A 20,966-nucleotide genomic window follows, 5' to 3' on the forward strand; every position below is an offset into this window, starting at 1 on the left:
TAGTTGAGGATATGCATGCATTTTTTCTCAACAATATCCTATAACATATTGCTGACTAATAGTGAGCTTTCACTTCACTAAAATCCTGAAATATTTTTCATAGGAACTATTTCTCTCTTCCTCCCCACCCTACCCCATTTTTTCATTAAAATTTCAGAATTCAAATATAGGACATTTCTTTAATGTCCATTACATTTAAACTTATCCAGCACTTGAACATTGCAAAATATATAATAGATACTTCATAAATGTTTATTTATTAATTAATTATTAGATTTGGAACATTGTTCTGTCCTTTTGAGATCTTTTCATATCCTGCTATGATCTTCCATTCCATTCTTCTACCAAATAAACGGTCACAATTTCCATTACCTCTAGAAGAATACATCTCTGGTATTTAAAGTTTCTCATAACCCAACCCCAGTCACTTTTCAAGCTAATTATATTTCTTGAATCTTTATGTTCTGTATGTATGATCTAGTTAAACTGACCTTCTTACTGTTCCTCATATAATCTTACTCCATTTCCTTTTTCTATACCCCAAGTCTGGAATAATCTTCTTCCTCATCCTTGCCTTACAGAAGAACTCACTTCCTTCAAAAAACAACCTACATATAACTTTTCCTGATCCCTTTTACTGTGTCCTCACTCCCTAAGCAAACTTGTGTAATAAGCATGACAGTCTTTAGACATTTTATATTTATTTTGAACTTGATTATTTTTAAATAAATTTCACAGATATCTTTTTTATATTATCTAGATTTCATCATCTATTGTTCTTCCTTTTTTCCTCGCAGAGAATCAGTCTTTATTACAAATTTTTTTTTCTAAAAGAATAAGAGAAAGAGAAAGAAGACCTGACATTATATTACAAAGATCTTCATCCATAGAAATGGATTCCCTTCTTCACTTCTAAGAAGCAGGGGAAGTAGTTTTTTACATCTTTTCTATGGGGTCAGCCTTATTATTTACAATTTTGTAACATTACCATTGATTGTGGTTGTTCTTTTCCATTAAACATTGTGTACATTTTTTCTTGGCTGTGCTTATTTCACTTCGAATCAGTTTATGTAAGTCTTTTTATGCTTCTCTATGATCATCATGTTTATTTTAAAACACAGTAATATTCTATTACATTAATGTACCACAATTTATTTAATAATTCTCCAATCAATAGACATCAAATTTATTTTGAATTCTTTGCTAAGAAAAAAAAGTGATCATACCTATAAAAATCTTGTCTTCCCTGATATAATCTCAGTTACTTAAGAGTAGAAACGACTTCATTTTCTTTTTATTTATAGTTCTAACACCTATTTCAGTGTCTAACATGTTATATATGCTTAATAAATTCTTGATAATACACACACTTATGTGCACACATAGAGTGTACAAATATACATATGCACACAATAAATTGGCAATAGCATTAAAGGAAAGGCATAATCATGAAGACAAACTGAGAAGGCTCTGTCTCTCCTTTCTTCCCATTCCCTCACTCCAAGAAACAATGAATAATTTACGTTTCTCATCTAAAGACTTTCTTTTGTTCTTTAACTTCCTTTTTATGACATACTGGCATTCATTCTAGGACATTTCCTTATCTATAAAATGAAAGATTGGATCATATGCACTTACTGCAAGGTGTCTCCAAATTCAAATCCTATAATCTATGATCTCATGTAGTGACTAGAATTATTTCTACCTCTGTTCATGGAATTTCTAATAACAAAACGTCAGTATAATACAGTGTCTTCACTAACAGAGCCTGGTACAGCTGTTGTTTCCCATAGGTATAAAGGTCTAGTGGAAATAGCAGTTGTTTCAAATGATTGATCCTTCACAAAACCAATTTGTCATATCCACTAATACTCAAAATCTTATAGCATCCAATGTGTTGAAGTTAGGATGAGAGGTCATAATTTTCATAGTCATTCTCTATTTTTTTTTTAAAGTTAGGGCAATATTTTCTTCTTCATCTCTCCCTTGCACCTTCAGTACATTTAGAAAAATATAAAGTAGTACTCAGTAAAAACCATCTGGTTTCTTTAGCACTACAGAGTACATTTCATTGCTTTAACATTTATCTTTTAGTTTAATTTTCAATCATTTTCTTCTTGATTCTAGTTTACTTTCTATCCCTTATGATAGTAACCATAGCTTTCATTTTTAATAAGTTCCCTTTTTTGTATTAAAGAAAAAGAGGTTTATAAGCCATTAGAAGCCACTGCCTTTGAATTTTCACATTAAAATCCCAAATTTACGTATAGATTATAATATTAGGACCAAGATCTTCGTATAGAAACATTTTCTGGAAAAATAGAAACTGGCACTTTTTTTAAAAAGCAATTCTATTCTAATTGAATAATAATTGGAGATTAACAATTCCAATGTTCTTCCTCCTTCTAATAATGAAGCAGAATCCACAAAAATGCAATTAAAATGCATAAAAGGTTCATAAGTATAATTTACATTTTCTTTACCAGTTACTTTCATTTCTGAAGCTTGGTACCTTCAATAAAATGGTTCTATTTAAAAATGGGATTTTTTTTATCATTATTAAATTTATTCTTATTAAAATTTCTTTTCTCATTCCTCTTTGCATCATATAGTTAAAGAATATTTACCTCTCTCCTTTTCTACCCTAGGGAATGTTTTTGTTGTAATTGTCTTCTTTTGCTTTGCTTTATTTCTTTGTTTCAACGATTTGGCCTTGTCAAAATTGTTTGTATATCTTTAGTGACTGTTGGTAGATATTCAACAAACACTTGTTGAAAACTTTTGGGGACATGCCTGGCTTCTTTCATATGTGAGGAAAACATATTAACCCTCTTGAATTCTCCTTCTCCTTCTTCTCTATGTTTTTAAGAAAAATCTCTCTTAGGAGTGCAGATGACCTTGGGTTCTGGAGGTTCTGGAGACAACTTAATAGCACAGTGGATAGAGCATGAAGTTTTAGGACAGCTGAGTTCAGATCTAATCCTTTGTATCTATGTGATCCTGGACAGGTTATTTCATCTCCTTCCTCAATTTCTTTATCTGTAAAATGGGAATAATAATAATATGTATCTTGTAGGAATGTTATGTGAAATAAATGAGATATTTGTAAAGTGCCCTGTAAATCTAAAACTTCTATATATATACAAAATTGGCTATCATCAAAGTTTTTGCCAGTATAGTAGCCCAAGCTAACTAAATTCAGGGAATTTCTTCATCATATTGACTGCATAGTTTAGAAAATTTTGTCTCTGTTAATAACTAAGTCATAAAGGGATTGTGATATAGTTTGATGAAGAGACTACCCAGAGCACTGAAAACATATTTAACTGACTAATTGTCATCATTATTGGCATCATTTTTGCATATAGGTCTAGGCTTAACTTGATAATGTGCTATTTAGCCAGTTTTTATTGATACTAGAAAAATTTTCAATTAATTAGAAATGTATTGTTGTCAATCAAGTCTATTTGAACTTTTTTGACAGCTGAATTTTCTCTCTTCAGACTGGTTAATCATTGAAATTGCTTTCATGAAATTTTATTATCCTTTGTTTCATTTTTTAGAAGTTTCAAGTCAAACAATCTTTGAGTCATCTCTTCAGAAAAAGTTTGTGTCTACCAGTGGATAACCTTAGTTACTTTTAAGAATCAAGACCAATTTTCCCAAATCTGCTAATCAACTTTTAATACCAAGGAACTGTTGCTGACTCATTCTAAAACTTTATTGATAAGTTGTACCCTTTGTAAATTGTTCCTCAACACCACTAGACCTAGCAGAGAGACTGCTTTGCTGATTGATCAAAGATAATTTTATACACTTGCTTTGAATGGCCACTTGCTGATGTTTCCATAAAGTGGATTCAGAGTTTGGGGAGGTGTACCATAAAACATCCTTTCCTTTCCAACTCAGAAGCTGTGATTCTCCTCTGATGATTTCTTATATCTTTTTTCCTTTTCATCTTACTAACATAATCACTTTCTATCTAATGCAGCTTTCATTCTCTGATTTGGACCTCAGAACATGAGCATTTTGTATTTTTGATACATAAATCTCATAGCTTATCTTTCAAGAATAATACAGACTCTTCTATCCCAATACCTCAATTTTAAATGAGCCAAGGATGTTGATTAAATCTCAGTTTTGTTGAGTTCAAATCCTCAATTCCCCCTTATTTTCTATGATGCTTATATGTAATTACTACACATTTTGGGATGTTCTGGGTTTTCCATAGTTTCCCTCTTGTTCTGATTAAGAATTCAGTGCTGTTGTCAAAAATTTCTGTAAAGTTTGGTTTTTCTTCCATATCAGTTCATTTTGTGGGGCTTTGATTAATTCATTCCTATTAAGTCCAGTTCAAAACCTTCTTCTTAATAATAACCAGCCTGCCCCTAGAGAAACAGCTTCTTTATTGTGTGGATCTTGTCCAGGAAATTTCCTTCTAGGAAGATCATGTCACGGTCAAGAAATTCAACTAGTATTGGTTTATCGTATGATGCGCCTTTTCTTGTTTCTATCCAGAATTAGGAGAGTTATTTCCTTACTCATTCCCAGAGCTCCAAAGTATCAATTGAAATCTCTAGATTAGAGTTTCAGTATTTTTCACTCCACTGTAGATGAGTTGGAAAAATGTGATAGTTATAAGTTCTGTTAAACCTAATTCAAAGTTCTGTGTGATATTTTATCTTAGGATTTTATTGAGATGAATTGCTGTTTGCTGGCATGATGGCAAATATGGTGGAATGACATTAAGGTTGACTTAGAAGTACTGGGATGAGATCTAAATCTTCTTTTTGGTCATCTATCACATATAAATGTAAGTTCTAGACTACAATAGAAGTATTAGCTTCTTAGATCTAGAAAAATCCTTAGAGATCATGTAGTCCAAACTTTCATTTTATTGATAAGGTCAAATCTCAACAAATTTAGTGACTTGCCTACAATCATACTGCTAGTTAATGACAAAGCAGGATATAAGACTTAAGTCTCCTAGTCCTATGCCTGGTTTTTAGTCTTTCTAGGATATCATTTTGCCACACCTGGGAATCTGATATTGGACAATTTGCATAGATGTATCACAGTGTATGGCTACCATTATCCAACATTCCATAGGAATGTTTAGAATTAACTATTTCATTTAAAATTACAGAATCTCAAATTTGGAAAACAACTTCATAGGTTATCTATTCTATTTAGGACTGAAGCAAGAATTCTTTTTTTATTATATTTCCAATAAGTAGTCATTCAACCTATACTTGAGGACTTCAAGTTTAATGGAGCTCACTGATTCTGGAAGCAACTGTTTCCATTTTGGGAAACTTCTATAATTGGAAAATTCTTCATTATAGTAAGTCAAAACCTGAATCTGCATCCCCTGCCTATTATTGCTAATTTTGTCCTTTCTGAAGTCAAGCAGAATGAATCCAATCTCTTTTCCACTAATAGGTCTTTAGATACTTGAAGACAACTGCCATATTCCTTTTATTTTCTCTTCTCAAAGTTAAAGGTTCCCAGATCCCTCAAAAGGATACTCCTTTAGCATGGTCTTCAGGTATCTCCCCATCCTTCTCCAAGACATGATTTGGTTTGCCAACCACAATTTTAAAACCACTATCTTAAGCACAAGTAAAAATGGAATTGGATCTGGCTTCTGCATAAGCAGTCAACATGTAATAAAACAAAAAAGGAAGACCTAAGTCAAATAAAAAGTGAAAAATACCCTCAAGAGAGACAGAGAGAGGTGCATGACCAATCCTATTGTCCACACACAAGTCCCCTGTCGAGTTCCAGTCATACTCCCTCCTTCCTCTCCCCCTGCTGCGCCTTAGCCCATCAATAAGTTGATCTTTTGTCTAGGCGAAGAACACAAGATTGGGCCCTTGAGTGAAGGAATCAATAGTAAGTAGTTCTCTATGATTTTGCTGCTAAGTCTCATATTTGACAATCTTACACTTACTGGCTTGACAGTCTGCTTTCACTAATCCATATGCATATAAGGTGTATATTACCCCACGTCTATGAGACTTTCACTTAGCCAACGACATCTGTCTTTGAACTGTCATGAAATCCTAGCACGATTCTTTTTCTTTTGTAGTGTCAGGTTAAAATAATTCCTTTTTCTGTCATTATTAACCTTGTTAAATACCCTCTCCCCTCCCCTTAGGAAAGGCATGAACTGAGTGCTAAGATTCAAACCCCCTTAACATATCCAGATGGGAAAAAAAAACTCACATCTAGCTATCTACTTAATCAAATATCTACTTTTACTCCATCAACGGGGAGTAGAGTCTTTTGTACGTTTAACAAATTCAAGCAATTTAATAACTGGGTTAAAGTCTATGTAAAGTACTTCAACAGCATGGGAAATAAAGACACTGGTCTACTGTCTTAGAATTGGTTAATGGAAGGTGTGAAATCTCCTGATATGAACAACAGTGGGTTCTTATACAGCTGCCTAATGCACTGCTGGGAAAACCTCTGAGAAGTTTTCCATCACCGGGGGAGGCGGGTTGACAGTTTTTGCCATTGCTGTCAGTTCCACTGTGGGAGGCTCCTAAAATTACCGTATGCTCTAAGGAAGCATTTCTAGTGTCAACCTATCTGAGACGTAGCAAGGCCTGCCATACTCACTTATGCAGGTATCCAGCTTCTTGCTACAAGAGTACAAAAGCTTTATCTATGTAAAACAAAGGGTAGTGGAAGTTGGCATTTATCCTATTAATTATAGATCACAGGAGTTACGGCTGAAAAGAACTTTAGAGATAGCTTAGCCACACTCTCTAGATGGAGAAACTGAGGCTCAAGGCAATGAAGTGACTTGCCATCATCTTTACATTATCAAGTAGAGACTTTGTTTATATAATGGATTTCTTCAGCAGAATGTAAGCTCCTTGAGGGTAGGGATTCTTTTGTTTTGCCTTATTTTATCTTGGCATAATGGATACTTGTTGAATTGAATTGAATTGTCCATAATTGACACAACTAGTATATTTCACATCCAGAGATCAAGTCGAGATATCTTGACTGCAAGTCCAGTGCTCTTGTCTAATTCAGTCTGTCTAATCCAATGATCAGTTTTTCTTTAGATTCTGTGCCAAACAGAAAGAGTCTAAGTATACAACTTTTTTCTTCTTTCTTCTTCTTCTTCTTTTATTAAACTAGAAATAACATAGATCTAGCCTATTTGAGATGGAGTACTTTCCAATGGTGTATGCATGTATCAAGGACATTTCAGTTCTTTCAGGCAATCAGACTTCTGAACATTAGAAATCCAGATGCAAACTACCCAATTTCAGATAATCAAAAGGCAGGAGTTCTTTGCCTCTTCACTAGGAAGACCACTTTACCTCAGTTTCCTCATCCCTCAGAAAGAAACAGCAAAACTTTCTAACCCGCTGGTGAGTGTGGCGGAGATTGATGAGCTGATGTTGGTAAAGTACTTTTTGCTGATTAGCTCAAAAGCTCTGTAAATATAAATCGTCCAAGACAGTATATCCTGCTCCATTGCTACCTTAGGTGCCTAGAGCTTTCATTGAAATCAATTGGAGCTCCAGGAATGTCTAAGAAATATGGACTGGGGGAGTCTGATATGAAGTATTTTGGTGATGATTATTAAAGCACACTGATGTAGGAGAGTGGCAACTGCTAAGTGTATGATTATCGATCAGCTGCATTTGGCCTTACTTTGAGAACTCTGCTATGTCAGGTTGCACAACTGAAACTGCATCAATCATTCTGCATAACGCTTTGTATCTTACAAGCCTAATGGCATTTGAATCTGGAGGGCCAAATTCTGCCTTGGGGAGTCCACAGGGGGGACTCCTATAAGAGAAAGGGAGGTACTGACATTTCCCCTTTGGCATAACAAGCATCTTTCACATCCTCCATCTCTCTCCTCTCAATAAGTCTTTCCAAAAGAGAAGAGAGGAGAGATATTACAATAGCAGAAAAGATACTGACCTTCTAAATGTGGCATCTACAATATGACTCTTCCCTACTTTCCCAGTCTTATATTATTCTCCCCTCAAACACTCTCTGTTGCAACTAAACTTGCCTTCTAGTTGTTCCATGTATACATCATTCTATCCCCAACTTCCAAATTTTTATAAAAAATGGTCCCCTGTATCTGAACTACACTCCCTTCTTAACTGAGCTTCATGGAATCCTTAGCTTCCTCCTAAGTATAGTTCAGGCTCAATATCTGACAAGAGGCCATTTTTACTTCCCTTCTCTCTTCCATTAGTCCTCTCTACCTCATAAAATTACTTTCTATCTTTGTGTTTATCTATCTATAATACATGCATGTGTATCTTTACACATATTTACATATATGTAAATATATGTATATATTATATACATTTGTAGATTTTTAAAAACTGAAGTAATCAAAAAAATCAAGAAAAATTATACTTAATTTGTCTCCATTAAGGAGAGTATTAGAGGGCAAGCAGCACAGAATATTATCCATCATTAATATTATGTAATTAATAAATGTTTAGCTGAGCTCCAGAGATTCATTTACCTTCAACTCTTATGAGGGACAAGTTAGATAAAGGGTATCTCAAAAGTATCAGTGCCCTTTAAAGGTATTAAAACTTAAGCCTTCCAAAATTGTGCTAGTTTATCTTTGAATCTGAGATATTTTGTTATAGAATCTCTGCAGTGAATACAGTACTAGGCTTGGAATCAGGAAGACCTGAGTTCAAACATGGTCTTAGACATGTACCATCTGTATGACTGTGGAATAATCACCTTAACCTCTGTTTACCTCAGTTTCCTCAACTATAAAATAAGGATAATCATAAGAGTAGCATCTATCTCACAGAGTTATTATGAGTATAAAATAATATTTATAAATGTATGTACAATAGTATGCACAATATACATTCTTATTCTCTTTTCCTTTTCTCCTTCCCCAATTTCATTATGATGTGACTGGTCATTTCAGTAAGATCAGTGACATAAATTCTAGTAAAATCCATACAAGATTTACCAGATAAAATCTGCTTTTTTCAAGGATGTAGCACAAAATACTTGCAGTCTATTGATGAACAACAGAAAATGTAGTGTTCTGAGTCAACACTACTTCAGTTTTGATTGCAAGACACAATCAGGAGTTTATAGATGGGTTAACTTGAAGGTAGGAAATCAAGCTTCTATTTGACCAAAATGTAAATCACAAGAAATCAAAATGTCTGAACTAAAAGAAAGTGTCTATTATTAACAATACTAATATTACTACACTACTACTACTACTACTACTACTACTACTACTACTACTACTACTACTACTACCTCATGTTTGTGTATCTCTTTAGGTTTTGCAAAATATTTTATATATATTACTTCATTTTATCTTAGAAAGAAGAACTTTTTAAAGACTAAGACTGATAAATTATCATATTTCAAATTTCAATAGACTTATCTTACACAAAATGATTTCTAGTCAATAATGCAGAGAAAGTACATACAGAGCAATAGTGTAATTTTTAACATCCTCACCTTACAGAATTCAAGAGAATACAACCTGCCTTGGTGTAGCATCTTCAGGACACTGAAAAAAAGTCCAAAAAAAACTGTTTCCAAGTTCTGGACTCATTCTTCAATAAATTCTCCCCTCCTTTCTGGAAACAGGGGTATGTAAGTGTCAAAATACAATTAACTCGAAAAAGTTCTAAATTTTTAGGGAGGGAAGTCATAAATGCCAAGAAACTATGAACAATGAAAAGAAAGAACAAATTCATGAATGAAATCAGAGGTCCAAATCAGGGAGAAAACAAAAGAAACACTCAATTGCCCATCAATCTCAAATTGAAATCCTCTAGTAATACTAAGAACCTATTACTTCCCAAGGTAGACTATTCCATTTTGGAGTAGATCTAATTGTTAGGGAATTTTTTTCCCCTTTCATTAAGCTGAAAGTTATTCTCTGCAACCATCACATTTAATTCTCCTCCCTGAACCAGGCAAGACAAAGCTAATCTCTCTTCTACAGGACATCCCTACAAATACTTAAAGATGGCTATCATGTCCTATTCAAGTCTTCTCCTCTCTGGATTCTCCATTTTCTACAATTTATTCTCATGCAGCATGGTTTCCAGATCCCTTCACTATCCTAGTCAATGTACTCTCCATTTTCTCAATATCCTTCCTAAAATAGGGATGTGTATAAGTGACTTGAAAATTCCAGTTCTATATTGACCCAGGTAGAAAATGGAAGTCTTTTATTCTGGCTGTTATGATTCTAATATAGCCTAAGATGTTATTGCTATCGTTGTTGTTACTACCAATACTACTGCTGCTATTTTTATTATTACTTATGATTATTATTTTAGTGGATACTGTTGACTTATATTGAGATTGCAGTCAATACTTCTCCAGGATAGGAATCCTCAAGTATGTCTGGTTTTTTTTTTCACATAAACTGTGGACTTGCTATGCCTCTCCCATCCTGAATCGTGCTGTTATTTCTATACTTGATCCTTAACGTGTATCCCTGTTAAATTCCATCTTACTTGTTTCAGCCCATTAGTCAGTCAGTCAGTCAATTAACAAATATATTAAGTCTTTATTGTATCCTAGGTACTGTCCCAGAATAGGGACACAAGGAAAGGCAATAATGCAATCCTGGTCCTCAAGAAGCTCATATTCTAATGGAAAATGCAACATACAAATAACTCAACACAGACAGAATAAAAACATTCAGAGATTCTTAAAGGGTGGGCACTAGAGGTGGGGGCAGCAGGAAAGACTTCTTGAAGGAGGTGGGACTGGATCTGAGCCTTGAATGTAGCCAGGGGTGTTAGGCGGCAGAGGTGAGGTAGGTGAGCATTCTGGGAATGAGGGATAACCAGTGCCAAGGTTAGAATGCTACGTGCAAGGAATATAAGGAAAACCAGTTTAGGAAGATCATAGGGTGGGTGGAGGGGAGTAAGGTGTAAAAAGAAGGGATCATGTCTTGAATGGTTATAAATGCCAGAGGGGAGATTTTAGGAAGGAAGGCAGGAAGGTGACAGAAAGGCAGGGAGACAGGGAGGGAGGGAGGGAGGAAGGAAGGAAGGAAGGAAGGAAGGAAGGAAGGAAGGAAGGAAGGAAGGAAGGAAGGAAGGAAGGAAGGAAGGAAGAAGGAAGGGAGGAGACATACCTGCTATTTATCAGTCAATGTACTAAGCATTTTACAAATATCAACTTATTTGTTGCTCACAGCAGCCCTAGGAGTTAAGTCCTGCTATTATCCCCCTCCCCCCCTTTTTTTTACAATTCAGAAAAACTGAAGCAGATAGACATTAAGGGACTTGCCAGAGAGTTTGTGTGTTCCAGAAGTTTAAGTGTCCTTTGACTTATTATTTTTATATGGTAAAGGTAGTCATCTGTGAAATACTTAATAATTCTGATCAATACAATGACTTACCACAATTCCAAGTACTCATGTTGAAAATGCTATCTACCTCCAAAGAGACTGATGTACTCAGAATACAGATGGAAACGTGTTTCCCCTCTTCCTTTATTTTTATTTGCTTTTTATTTTCAGAACATTGTTAATGTGGAAATGTTATGCATGAATTTATATGTATATTGTCATATTTCTTGCATTCTCAATGGATGGGGAAGGGGATGGGGGAATATTTGGAACTGAAAATGAAAAGAAAATTAAAAAAAGATTATAGCTTAAAATTATGTGTGTGTGTGTGTGTGTGTGTGTGTGTGTGTGTATTTGGAGGTATGGCAGATGATACAACCTGATCTGTGCCATGACATATGTGCTGTTATACAAATAATTTGCTAAAAATCTGAAACATCATTGGATTGAGAACAGATATCTAGGATGTGCCACTATAATCTTGGCTTTTTCAATCTGTTCATTTGTCTAAATCTGAATTCCCCTAGCTTTACTATCTTCATTCTACATCTCTCCATCTTGTCCACCAGGGAACATGGCATACTTTGTCAAATGATTTGCTAAAATCAGGATATGTGTAGTAACCCTGACAAAGAAATGAGGTTTATCTGGCATGATCTAGTCTTCAATAAACTATACACTTACTGATCATCACTTCCCATTCTAAAACTCAAAATTCATCTCTTTAATATGTTGCATATTTTTCCCAGAAATTGATGTGTGGCTCACATATCCTTGTAGGAAGAATCTGCTTTAAAAAAATCCTTTATTAAGGATGTATTTGTGTGTTTCCAATCCCAAACCATATTTTTCTTCACCACAATCTTTCAAAGTCACTCAGCAAAATCTCAAGTTTTTCAAGTGCCCAGGACTGTTGACTTAAACTTACTGAATACAACTAATTATTTTCTTGCCCTCTCATTTTTCTTTGATTTCAACTACTGTAGACTATTTCTTTTTATCTAATCCCCTATTAGTTAGTCTTTTCCAGAATCAAAATGAAAGGAAAATATGAGGCAGTATCACTGGTTCTAGACTGAGACAATGAGTTTGTATTCTATCTCTGATGCTTATTACTTAAATTCTTGATAGACAAGGTTACTCCACCCTTCTTTCTATCTAATCTGTTCTTTTTAAAATATTGTATATACTTCCATCATCATGCTTGTCATGAGTTGTATATATTACTAAATCTCAATGACATCTATAAGGTTAAATTTATCTCTTTGGTCCACCTTATATATTACTCATAATCTCATATAATTTATATATACATATGTATAACTTGCATAATACTCATATAACTTATATATAAATCATAATCTTTCTATTGTGTACATAAATTCCTGTCCCTATGCCTCTGGTCTGCATCTTCACTGATGTTCTATGTTGCATCTGTTCCTTTGTGGTAGCTGGCATAACAGCTGTATGGCTGAGAGCAGAAGTCCCCACTTCCCTCCACTTTTGTATTTACAAATCTCAAGGTAAATATAATTTAATTGAACCTTATTAAATAGATTCTATCACTGGACAAGAACCCATCATCCCTGAATCTTAAGATCAGGCTAATCTTTGTCCATGATGAGGCCCAATCAAGACTGTAGGAAAAATACCTTTCAGATATTCTCAACCTCTTATTCTGTTGCATTATTTCCTTTTGGTTCCTTTTGTAGTTTGGTTCCTTTTTTATGGGGTGGGGGAAGTAGACAATCAGGATTAAGTGTCTTGCCCAGGGTCACATAGCTGGGAAGTGTCTGAATCTGGATTTGAACTCAGTTCCTCCTGACTCCAGACCCAGTACTCTACCTACTGTGCCACCTAGCTGATCCTCTAGGAGTCACTAAAAGTATAGGCACTGTACCTGTGATCTTGTAAAAAAAAGAATCCTTCAGAGGATGAGGAAACTCCCTCTACTAATACAGTCTAGCATTGTATAATTTTAAGAATTTCCTGATGCACAGAGAGATTAATGACTCACCCAGGCTCACTTAGTCAGTGTGCCAGAAGTGAGACTTGAATCCAAGTTATCCTTGTTCCAAAGCCAGCTTTCCATCCACTATGATGTGCTGCTATAGAAATCCCACCTCAGATCAAGGAGTTTAACCCTTTTTTTACTTCAATCAGAATAAATTGTTCTTAGAATAAATTAAGACAAACGTTTGAAAATGCAACAAGACTCTAACACACTGGGTAAGCACACATCCTCCAATTTTCAGTCAAAAACAACCTTGTCTCTGAAGAAATTTTGCAAAGGCTGGACAGAGGATGGAAGAAAAAAAAATGGAGATGAACAAGTAATATTCAGGGCAGGGACTATCTTTTCCCTCTTTTTTTGTATTTTCCATACTTAGTAGGTGCTAAATATATCCTTATTGTTTGATTGGTTATTGGTTGAGAAATTAGACCATTGTCTGACATATGGCAAATTCTTAAAACATTTTAAATTCATTAAAAAGGAGCTATGGTAGTAGATTTGCAAAGTAAGATGGGGGTCACTTAGGGATTTCACTAGTATGTGCCTAATTGACATTGATCCTTCTGTTTGAGCTCATTCAATTTAACGAACAAGATGTAATAAGAAAACCTCCCTGTATATTCCATTCTATCCTTCCCTCTTCCTCTAGCTTTCAGCATGCAACCAGCTACCAGGGGGTTCCAAATTTGAATATTTTTTTAAAGGTAGCTCTATACCCTCTTCAAAAATCATTGATATGTTCCTTCTGAATGACACAGGGGCTATATGGTTGTTGTGTAGCCCCTTTGTTCTTCCCTACTCTGACTGCTTCAGTCAAGGAAGAAATTATGGGAAGGAAGAAAACTTTCCAACTCACTGGAGAAATGAAAAAGTACAAAAAAAAGATATATTTTTATGACAAAATATTTACTATGTTTACCTATCGATACTTTCAAAACTTCAACTGATCCCTTAATTAATGCAATCAAGTATTTATCCATGCCATAGTTTGGCACAGCAATAATAATAATGATAACAATAATAATAATAATAATAATAATAACCTGATGTGATGCCGTGAATAGAGTATCAACCATGGAGTCAGGAGGATCTGAATTCAAATCCAGCCTCAGACACTTAATAATTACCTAGCTGTGTGACTTTAGGCAAGTCACTTAACTCTCTTGTCTTGCAAACCCCCCCAAAAAATTGTGCCATTCTTGACCCACTGGATCCACTCTCAAAGTTTTTCCATCCTAAAGGACCCACTAGAGGTTGTGATCTCTTAATCTTATAAAGCCTAAATCATGAATTTTTACAATGAAGCTTTATAATGGTAATCTTATGTTAACACATAAAATGTTTCACAAAAAGGTTTATTTCACTATACAAAAGTAAGATTTTTATGGAAAGTATCTATGAGAATGACTATATTTAAATCAGATAATCCACCAAAATCAGACATCCCTTAACAAATGTTATGGATATGGTCAACTAATTTTGGGGAAACTAAACATTGTTGGTTTCAAGTGGAGAAGGATTTTAGTTAAAGACTTTATTCAGAAATGTCAAAACTTTTCCTGTCAATCCTTTCAGGATGTGATGATTACCCTTGCTTATGAAGCAAACAAAATACTGACTTATTTTTCAATCCTAAAGAATAGCTAACATCTTTAGATTTATATTCTAAGAGTACAGTCTAGAATAGTCTCAACCATGCTCTTTTTGCAATTCTATAGCAAAACTTTAGACTGGCACAGTCTTTGGACTCCTAGCCCAGCTATATTCCTATATTTCTTCAGTTTATGAAGGAACTTGCTCTTCATTTGCAAGGACTTATGGGAAAAAATCCTATGAAAGGCTAAGGAAACTTGTCTCAGTTCAGGTAAAGCTTTGACTTTTAGAAATCTGTGAAGATGATAAAGATGAAGTATGAACAGTAGAAACTGAGATTTTAGAAATAAGGCAAAATTTCATGAAGCCAAGGTTGTAATCTGTGAGTTGAAGTGGGGCGGGGGAGGGGAAACGGTGTTGTCTCTAATTTCTTAACTGGAGGATTCTAAGTTCAGAAAAGATAACAAATCATTTTGTTTTATTTTAATATTTAAGATTCTCTTTCTAAATTTTTGCTTGTTTCTCATGATGCAAGAAAAACTAAAATGTGTTGGATACCAAAAGGTTCAATGATTTGTATTTCCATTTGTGAAAGTATTTAAAAAGCTGAAACTGAAAAATCTTCATTGTTATCTAAATAAATGCTACTTTTCCCATTCATATTTGTTTACATATTTCTTTTTATTTATATGCCATTCTTTTTAAAATTTGAAATCACAAATGAAGTGATTTTTTTTAATCTGCACAGGATGAACAAAAAAATTATCAGACATATTTTTCAATTTCCCACAAAATTTGTTTTTCCCATAAAAGGTAGAAAGCATGTTGTTTTTCACAAATTGACTCTCAAACCATTCAACAGTAAGATGTTTGTGTAAAATTATCTATAATAATCACTGCATCTAAAATTTCTTTGTTTCCCTGCCCCTACCTACTCCAGGGCTTCAAAACTGCCAGAAAGTTAATTTCAACATATCTCTATACGACATGCATTTTGAATTTAGAAAAATTTGGTTCGCCCTGTTTGAATATTAGTAGCAAATAGCTGGAGTCATCAGTTACCTCTTGAAATCTTTTGTTAATAGTGTTCCTGAATGGAAATGAGAGCATATTTGCTCACTGCAAGTAGCATACACATTTCTGAGTTATTTTTCCAATAGTTGGAGTGGATCTGGGTCACTGGAGCATCAGAGAGTCAGTATGGAATAACAGATAGAATATGGATAGGATCTATGATCAGGAGACCATGATTTGAATTTTACCTCATGTATTCACTAGATATATGAGCCTCATTAAACTGTTTAACTCTCATAACTTCAATGTTATCATCTACCAATGGGAATAGCAATACTTGAATCAACATCAAAGGCTCATTCTGGGATAAATATGTTTTGTAAATGCTAAAGCTATATGGGACTTTGAGTTATTATCTGGCAACCGATACTTTTGGAGACAGCCAGGCCCTGGCTGGATTTCTCCCCTCCTCAGTTCTCTCAGTGTCTATTATTTTCAGAACAACAATCACATTTTCAAACTTTGCACTACTTCCAGGGAATTTCTTATAGTGAGATTTAGCATAGTATTTGGTAGTCCCAAGACCAAAGTTTGAATTCAGCTGTGGTTACTCATTAGTATTATTATCTTGTACAAATCAACCATGGCTACATATAACATTATGCATTTTTTTCAAATCACTCATGTTCTAGGTTCTCAACTTATTCATTTGTTAAATGATGAATGTACTAAAGGATTTCTAAGTTCTTTCTTCTACCCTAAACCTGTTAGCCTGTGATTTTCCATACAAGGAATGGGATGAGAAAGGAGGCAGAAAATGAAATATTGAAAGTGATTCACAAGGAAATCTCGCTAAATTCTGGTTCTTTCTTATGGAAGAACCCGCCAGAAAGCAAACTTGTTAAGTAACTTAAGGTTGTCTTCAAATCTCTTCCCTGACCAGTAGGAGCATCATCTAGGGCTTTGAGATTACCTTCATCTGACTCCCCTAGGTAGGACTTCACAATGGGCTCATCTATCACCAACTTGGAGTCAATCGAAACGTACTTATCCCAAGTCCCATTCTTGTGTTCTAGATTCACCTCTTTGAGCTTTGCTAATATGCTAGTGAGTATTAAAATGCTAACACTCTTGCACTTGAATAGGTGTTTCTAGAGTCTAAATGCTTCAAGATTCAATGGAGTGACAAATGATGGGAATTTCAGAGGCTGTGAATATACTTTGAGGGGTCAGTGGGTCACAGTGCTCCTAGATCAGACCATGGAGTTGGCTGCTTGCATAACCTCTTAATGAGTTTGGTCTTTCAGGGAGGGTTGACTGAGAGTTGTGTACCAAGTCTAGGGAAAGGAAAGGGGGAAGGATTCCTCATTTCTGCCTTAGTGGTGGGAGGGAAACGAGAAAAGTGATATTCCATTGGCTGTTAGGAATCTTCCATACACATGTGGCTTTCACACACACTTTTCCACACCCCCACCTATGCAAGTCCCTGTTCATCACTTGAACCATGAGGCCTCAGGTAGAACTGAGAAGCAAAGATATGCCAACTGGACCCTGTTTGGTTCAGAACTGAGAAGAAATGATGCCAACCGGGCCCTGTTTGTTTCAGAACTGAGGAGAAATGATGCCAACCGGGCCCTGTTTGGTTCAGAACTGAGAAGAAATGATGCCAACCGGACCCCGTTTGGTTCAGAACTGAGAAGAAATGATGCTAACCAGACCCTGTTTGGTTCAGAACTGAGAAGAAAATGATGCCAACCGGACCCCGTGTGGCTCAGAATTGAGGAGAAAAGATGCCAACCGGACCCTGTTTGGTTCAGAACTGAGATAAAAGATGTCAACCGGACCCTGTTGGGCTCAGAATTGAGGAGAAAAGATGCCAACCGGACCCTGTTGGGTTCAGAACTGAGATAAAAGATGTCAACCGAACCCTGTTGGGCTCAGAATTGAGGAGAAAAGATGCCAACCGAACCCTGTTGGGCTCAGAATTGAGGGGAAAAGATGCCAACCGGACCCCATTGGGCTCAGAATTGAGGAGAAAAGATGCCAACCGGACCCCGTTGGGCTCAGAACTGATTAAAAAAGACATGGCCGCTGGACCGTGCTTGGGTCAGTGTGTTGGGCCGTTGCTAAACCATGGGGAAGTAACTGAGGCTTGTGCGTGTGCTCACTCCACCTGTTACTTCCCGGGAGGCAGGCACGCGGGTGAGTGTCCAGGCGAGCGGTGGCGGTGATCTTTCTCAAGCAAGCATGCCCCCGCACGCGCGGCTGGTGCCGACACGCAGCGGCTCTCCCGCCGCTCCGCGTGTGGGCACCCAGCCCACGCGCCCTTAGGCGAGCGCCCGAGCGGAGGATGCTCAAGGGTTAAGGAGCGGGGTCGGGAGCCCCGGGGCTTCGGGCGCCCAGGCCCGGCGCACAAAGGGGTGTGCCGCGCTGACAGCCTCAGCCAGCGGCCGCCCCGGGCTGGCCGCCGCCCCCGGCCGCCGCCCCCGGCCGCCGCCCCCGGCCCTTAAAGCGGGGCTGCGGAGGCCGGAGCGGGGCCGGCCCGGGCCGCGGGGATGCTGCACTGGAATGAGGAAGTGCGGCGGGGAGGGGAGGGTCCCCGAGCGGAGCTGCCTCCCGCCGCCGCGGCCCCGCGCCGAGGCGGAGCCGCCGCACATGGAGCAGGAGAGGACTGGGAGAGCTGCCTGCTGCCCGCGCCGGCCCGCGCAGGTACGTGCGCCCGCGGCCGCCTGGGCTCGGGCTCCGGCCAAGGGCGCTGGGCCGGGGCCCCTGCGAGCGCCCGCGCCGCCGGAAAAGTTGGCTCGCTTCTGGCGTCGCTGCCCCTCGCCCGTGCGGGGGGCGTGTGTGTGTGCGCGCGTGCTTGGGGCGGGGGGCGCGAGCCGGCCGGGGGTCCGCCGCTGTCTCCTGCAGCCCCGGGGCCGCTTCCAGCTCCGGAGGCTCCCGGAGACCCCCCTGGCGGGCCGGGGGCGGGGGCTGCGCGGCTCGCAGGCCGGCCCCGGGGCGCTCCGAGGAGAAGCAAGAATGCCAAAGAGGAACCGGGGCAACTTGCAACTTTGTAACTCGGAGAGCGCCGGCTCGGCTCCGAGCCCTGGGCTAGTGCGGGGCAAGTGTGGGGCGCCGCCCGGGGGGCGAGGGCAGAGCCCCCAGGGCCGGCAGAAGCCTGCTGGGGGTGCGGCCAGCCCCTCCGAAGTGCGCGGGACGGGCGGACACAGACGGACACAGACGGACGCAGACGGACAGAGACGGACAGAGACGGAGGCAGAGGGAGAGGGAGAGACAGAGAGAGACAGACAGAGGGACGGAGGCAGAGGGAGAGAGAGACAGACAGACAGAGAGACGGAGACAGAGGGAGACAGAGGGAGACAGAAAGACGGAGGCAGAGGGAGAGAGAGACAGACAGACAGAGATAGAGACAGAGACAGAGAGACGGAGACAGAGAGACAGACAGAGACAGACAGAGAGACGGAGACAGAGGGAGGGAGAGAGAGAGACAGAGACAGAGAGACGGAGACACAGGGAGAGGGAGACAGACAGACAGAGATAGAGACAGAGACAGACAGAGAGACGGAGACAGAGGGAGAGAGACAGAGACAGAGAGACGGAGACACAGGGAGAGAGAGAGACAGAGACAGACAGACAGAGAGACAGAGACAGAGAGACACGGGGGGGGAGACACAGAGAGAGAGAGAAGAGAGAGAGAGAGAGAGAGAGAGAGAGAGAGAGAGAGAGAGAGAGAGAGAGATAAGGGGGGGGAAAGGGGGAAAAAAAGAAGAAGAAATAGGGAACAATGAGAGCTGAGCAATTTCAGGAAGTCATTGTGAAAGAAAGCTGGAAAGATTACAAAGTCTAAGCAAGCAGGTCATTCTAGCAAGGAGATATTGCCACTCCAGACAGTCCCTCTCATTTATTCTGCTTGCTGCTTTAGAGAAGTTTAGCCCAATCAGAAAAGAAGCTTGGGCAGCACCAGGGACAGGCCAGGTAATAGAGGGGAGAGGGGGCAAAAAAAAAAAAAAGGATTCTTCAAAGTTCCAACACTGAAGTCGACCTTTAGGGAATTCCTTCATAGATTTGGGGAAATGGGGGGGGGGGGTGTAACATAAAAATGGACGAAATAAAGACCTCTGTGCTCTGGTAACGTTTTGGCTTGTCAGTCTCTTCTGGCGTTCCCAAGTTGTTTTAAGGAGAAGCTCGTATTTAAGTTGCTCCATTCTTCTTTACAGAGAAGGGGAAGGGCTCGTGGAGTTAGGAAGGAAAGGCTGCGATGGTTTGCAAAGACAATACGAACTAGCTGGAAAGACCAATGTGTTCTGGAAAAATGACAGAGTTCCCATTTTTGAAAGCTTGTTCGGGACCTGTTTTTAGCTGGGAGGCAGATGCTCCTGTGAAGCCGCAAGCTGCCAGTTGAAACACTACTGGCCGGACCAGAACAGGACGCAGTTAGCCTGAAGAAGGTGGTGTAGAGATGGGATAGGAAGAAATGCTTTTCTTTCTTAAAAAAAGAAAAAAGTGTGTGTGTGTGTGTGTGTGTTGGGGGGAGGGATATGGAGGAGGGTAGAAGAAGTGCCTTCCATCTATCCTGTCATTTCTAAAGTCTAGTTTCTTAATTTTTGAAGAGAGGATATTTTAAATACCCTTTGAGATGATTACAGATGGGCAGACTAAGTCCTGGAAAATGAATTAGCAAAGTTTTTGATTAAAGTTACCAATGGTATTTTCTCTTTCATAATTTGGAACCATAGATGAAAGTGTGTATAAACCTCCATACATATATATATATATGTATATATATATATATGTTTATGTGCATATGGATACATGTATCTATAAATTATATTGTTTGTATGTGTGAATGTTTAAACATGTGAGAAAACTGACCTTAGTATCACAACTAATTTGTGGGGAATCCTGTGTGGATATGAGTTTTGCTCCCAATTTTTTCGATATAAATTTTGATGCTTGAATTATATGCAGATAACTCTTTTCTTGGGG

General features: G+C 38.2%; 1 protein-coding gene across 18 annotated transcripts in view; it reads left to right on the top strand.

Annotated features, from left to right (window-relative positions):
* Positions 1-18,532: 18,532 nt before the first annotated feature.
* The window catches only part of IKZF1 (IKAROS family zinc finger 1), a 134,454-nt gene continuing 132,020 nt past the window's right edge, over positions 18,533-20,966 (top strand). For 16 of the 18 annotated variants that reach the window (XM_074198268.1, XM_074198272.1, XM_074198271.1 and 13 more), the window contains exon 1: positions 18,606-18,686. Coding sequence is in view for 1 of the 18 variants with exons in the window: in XM_074198264.1 (XP_074054365.1) it covers positions 18,533-18,686 (154 nt within the window). In the remaining 17 variants the exon portion in view is untranslated. Of the gene's footprint in view, positions 18,687-19,775; positions 19,956-20,966 lie in introns of those variants that run through there. The other 2 variants (XM_074198264.1, XM_074198265.1) reach the window with 2 other exon arrangements.

Source organism: Macrotis lagotis, chromosome 8, assembly GCF_037893015.1.
Source record: "Macrotis lagotis isolate mMagLag1 chromosome 8, bilby.v1.9.chrom.fasta, whole genome shotgun sequence".
Classification (NCBI taxonomy): domain Eukaryota; kingdom Metazoa; phylum Chordata; class Mammalia; order Peramelemorphia; family Peramelidae; genus Macrotis; species Macrotis lagotis.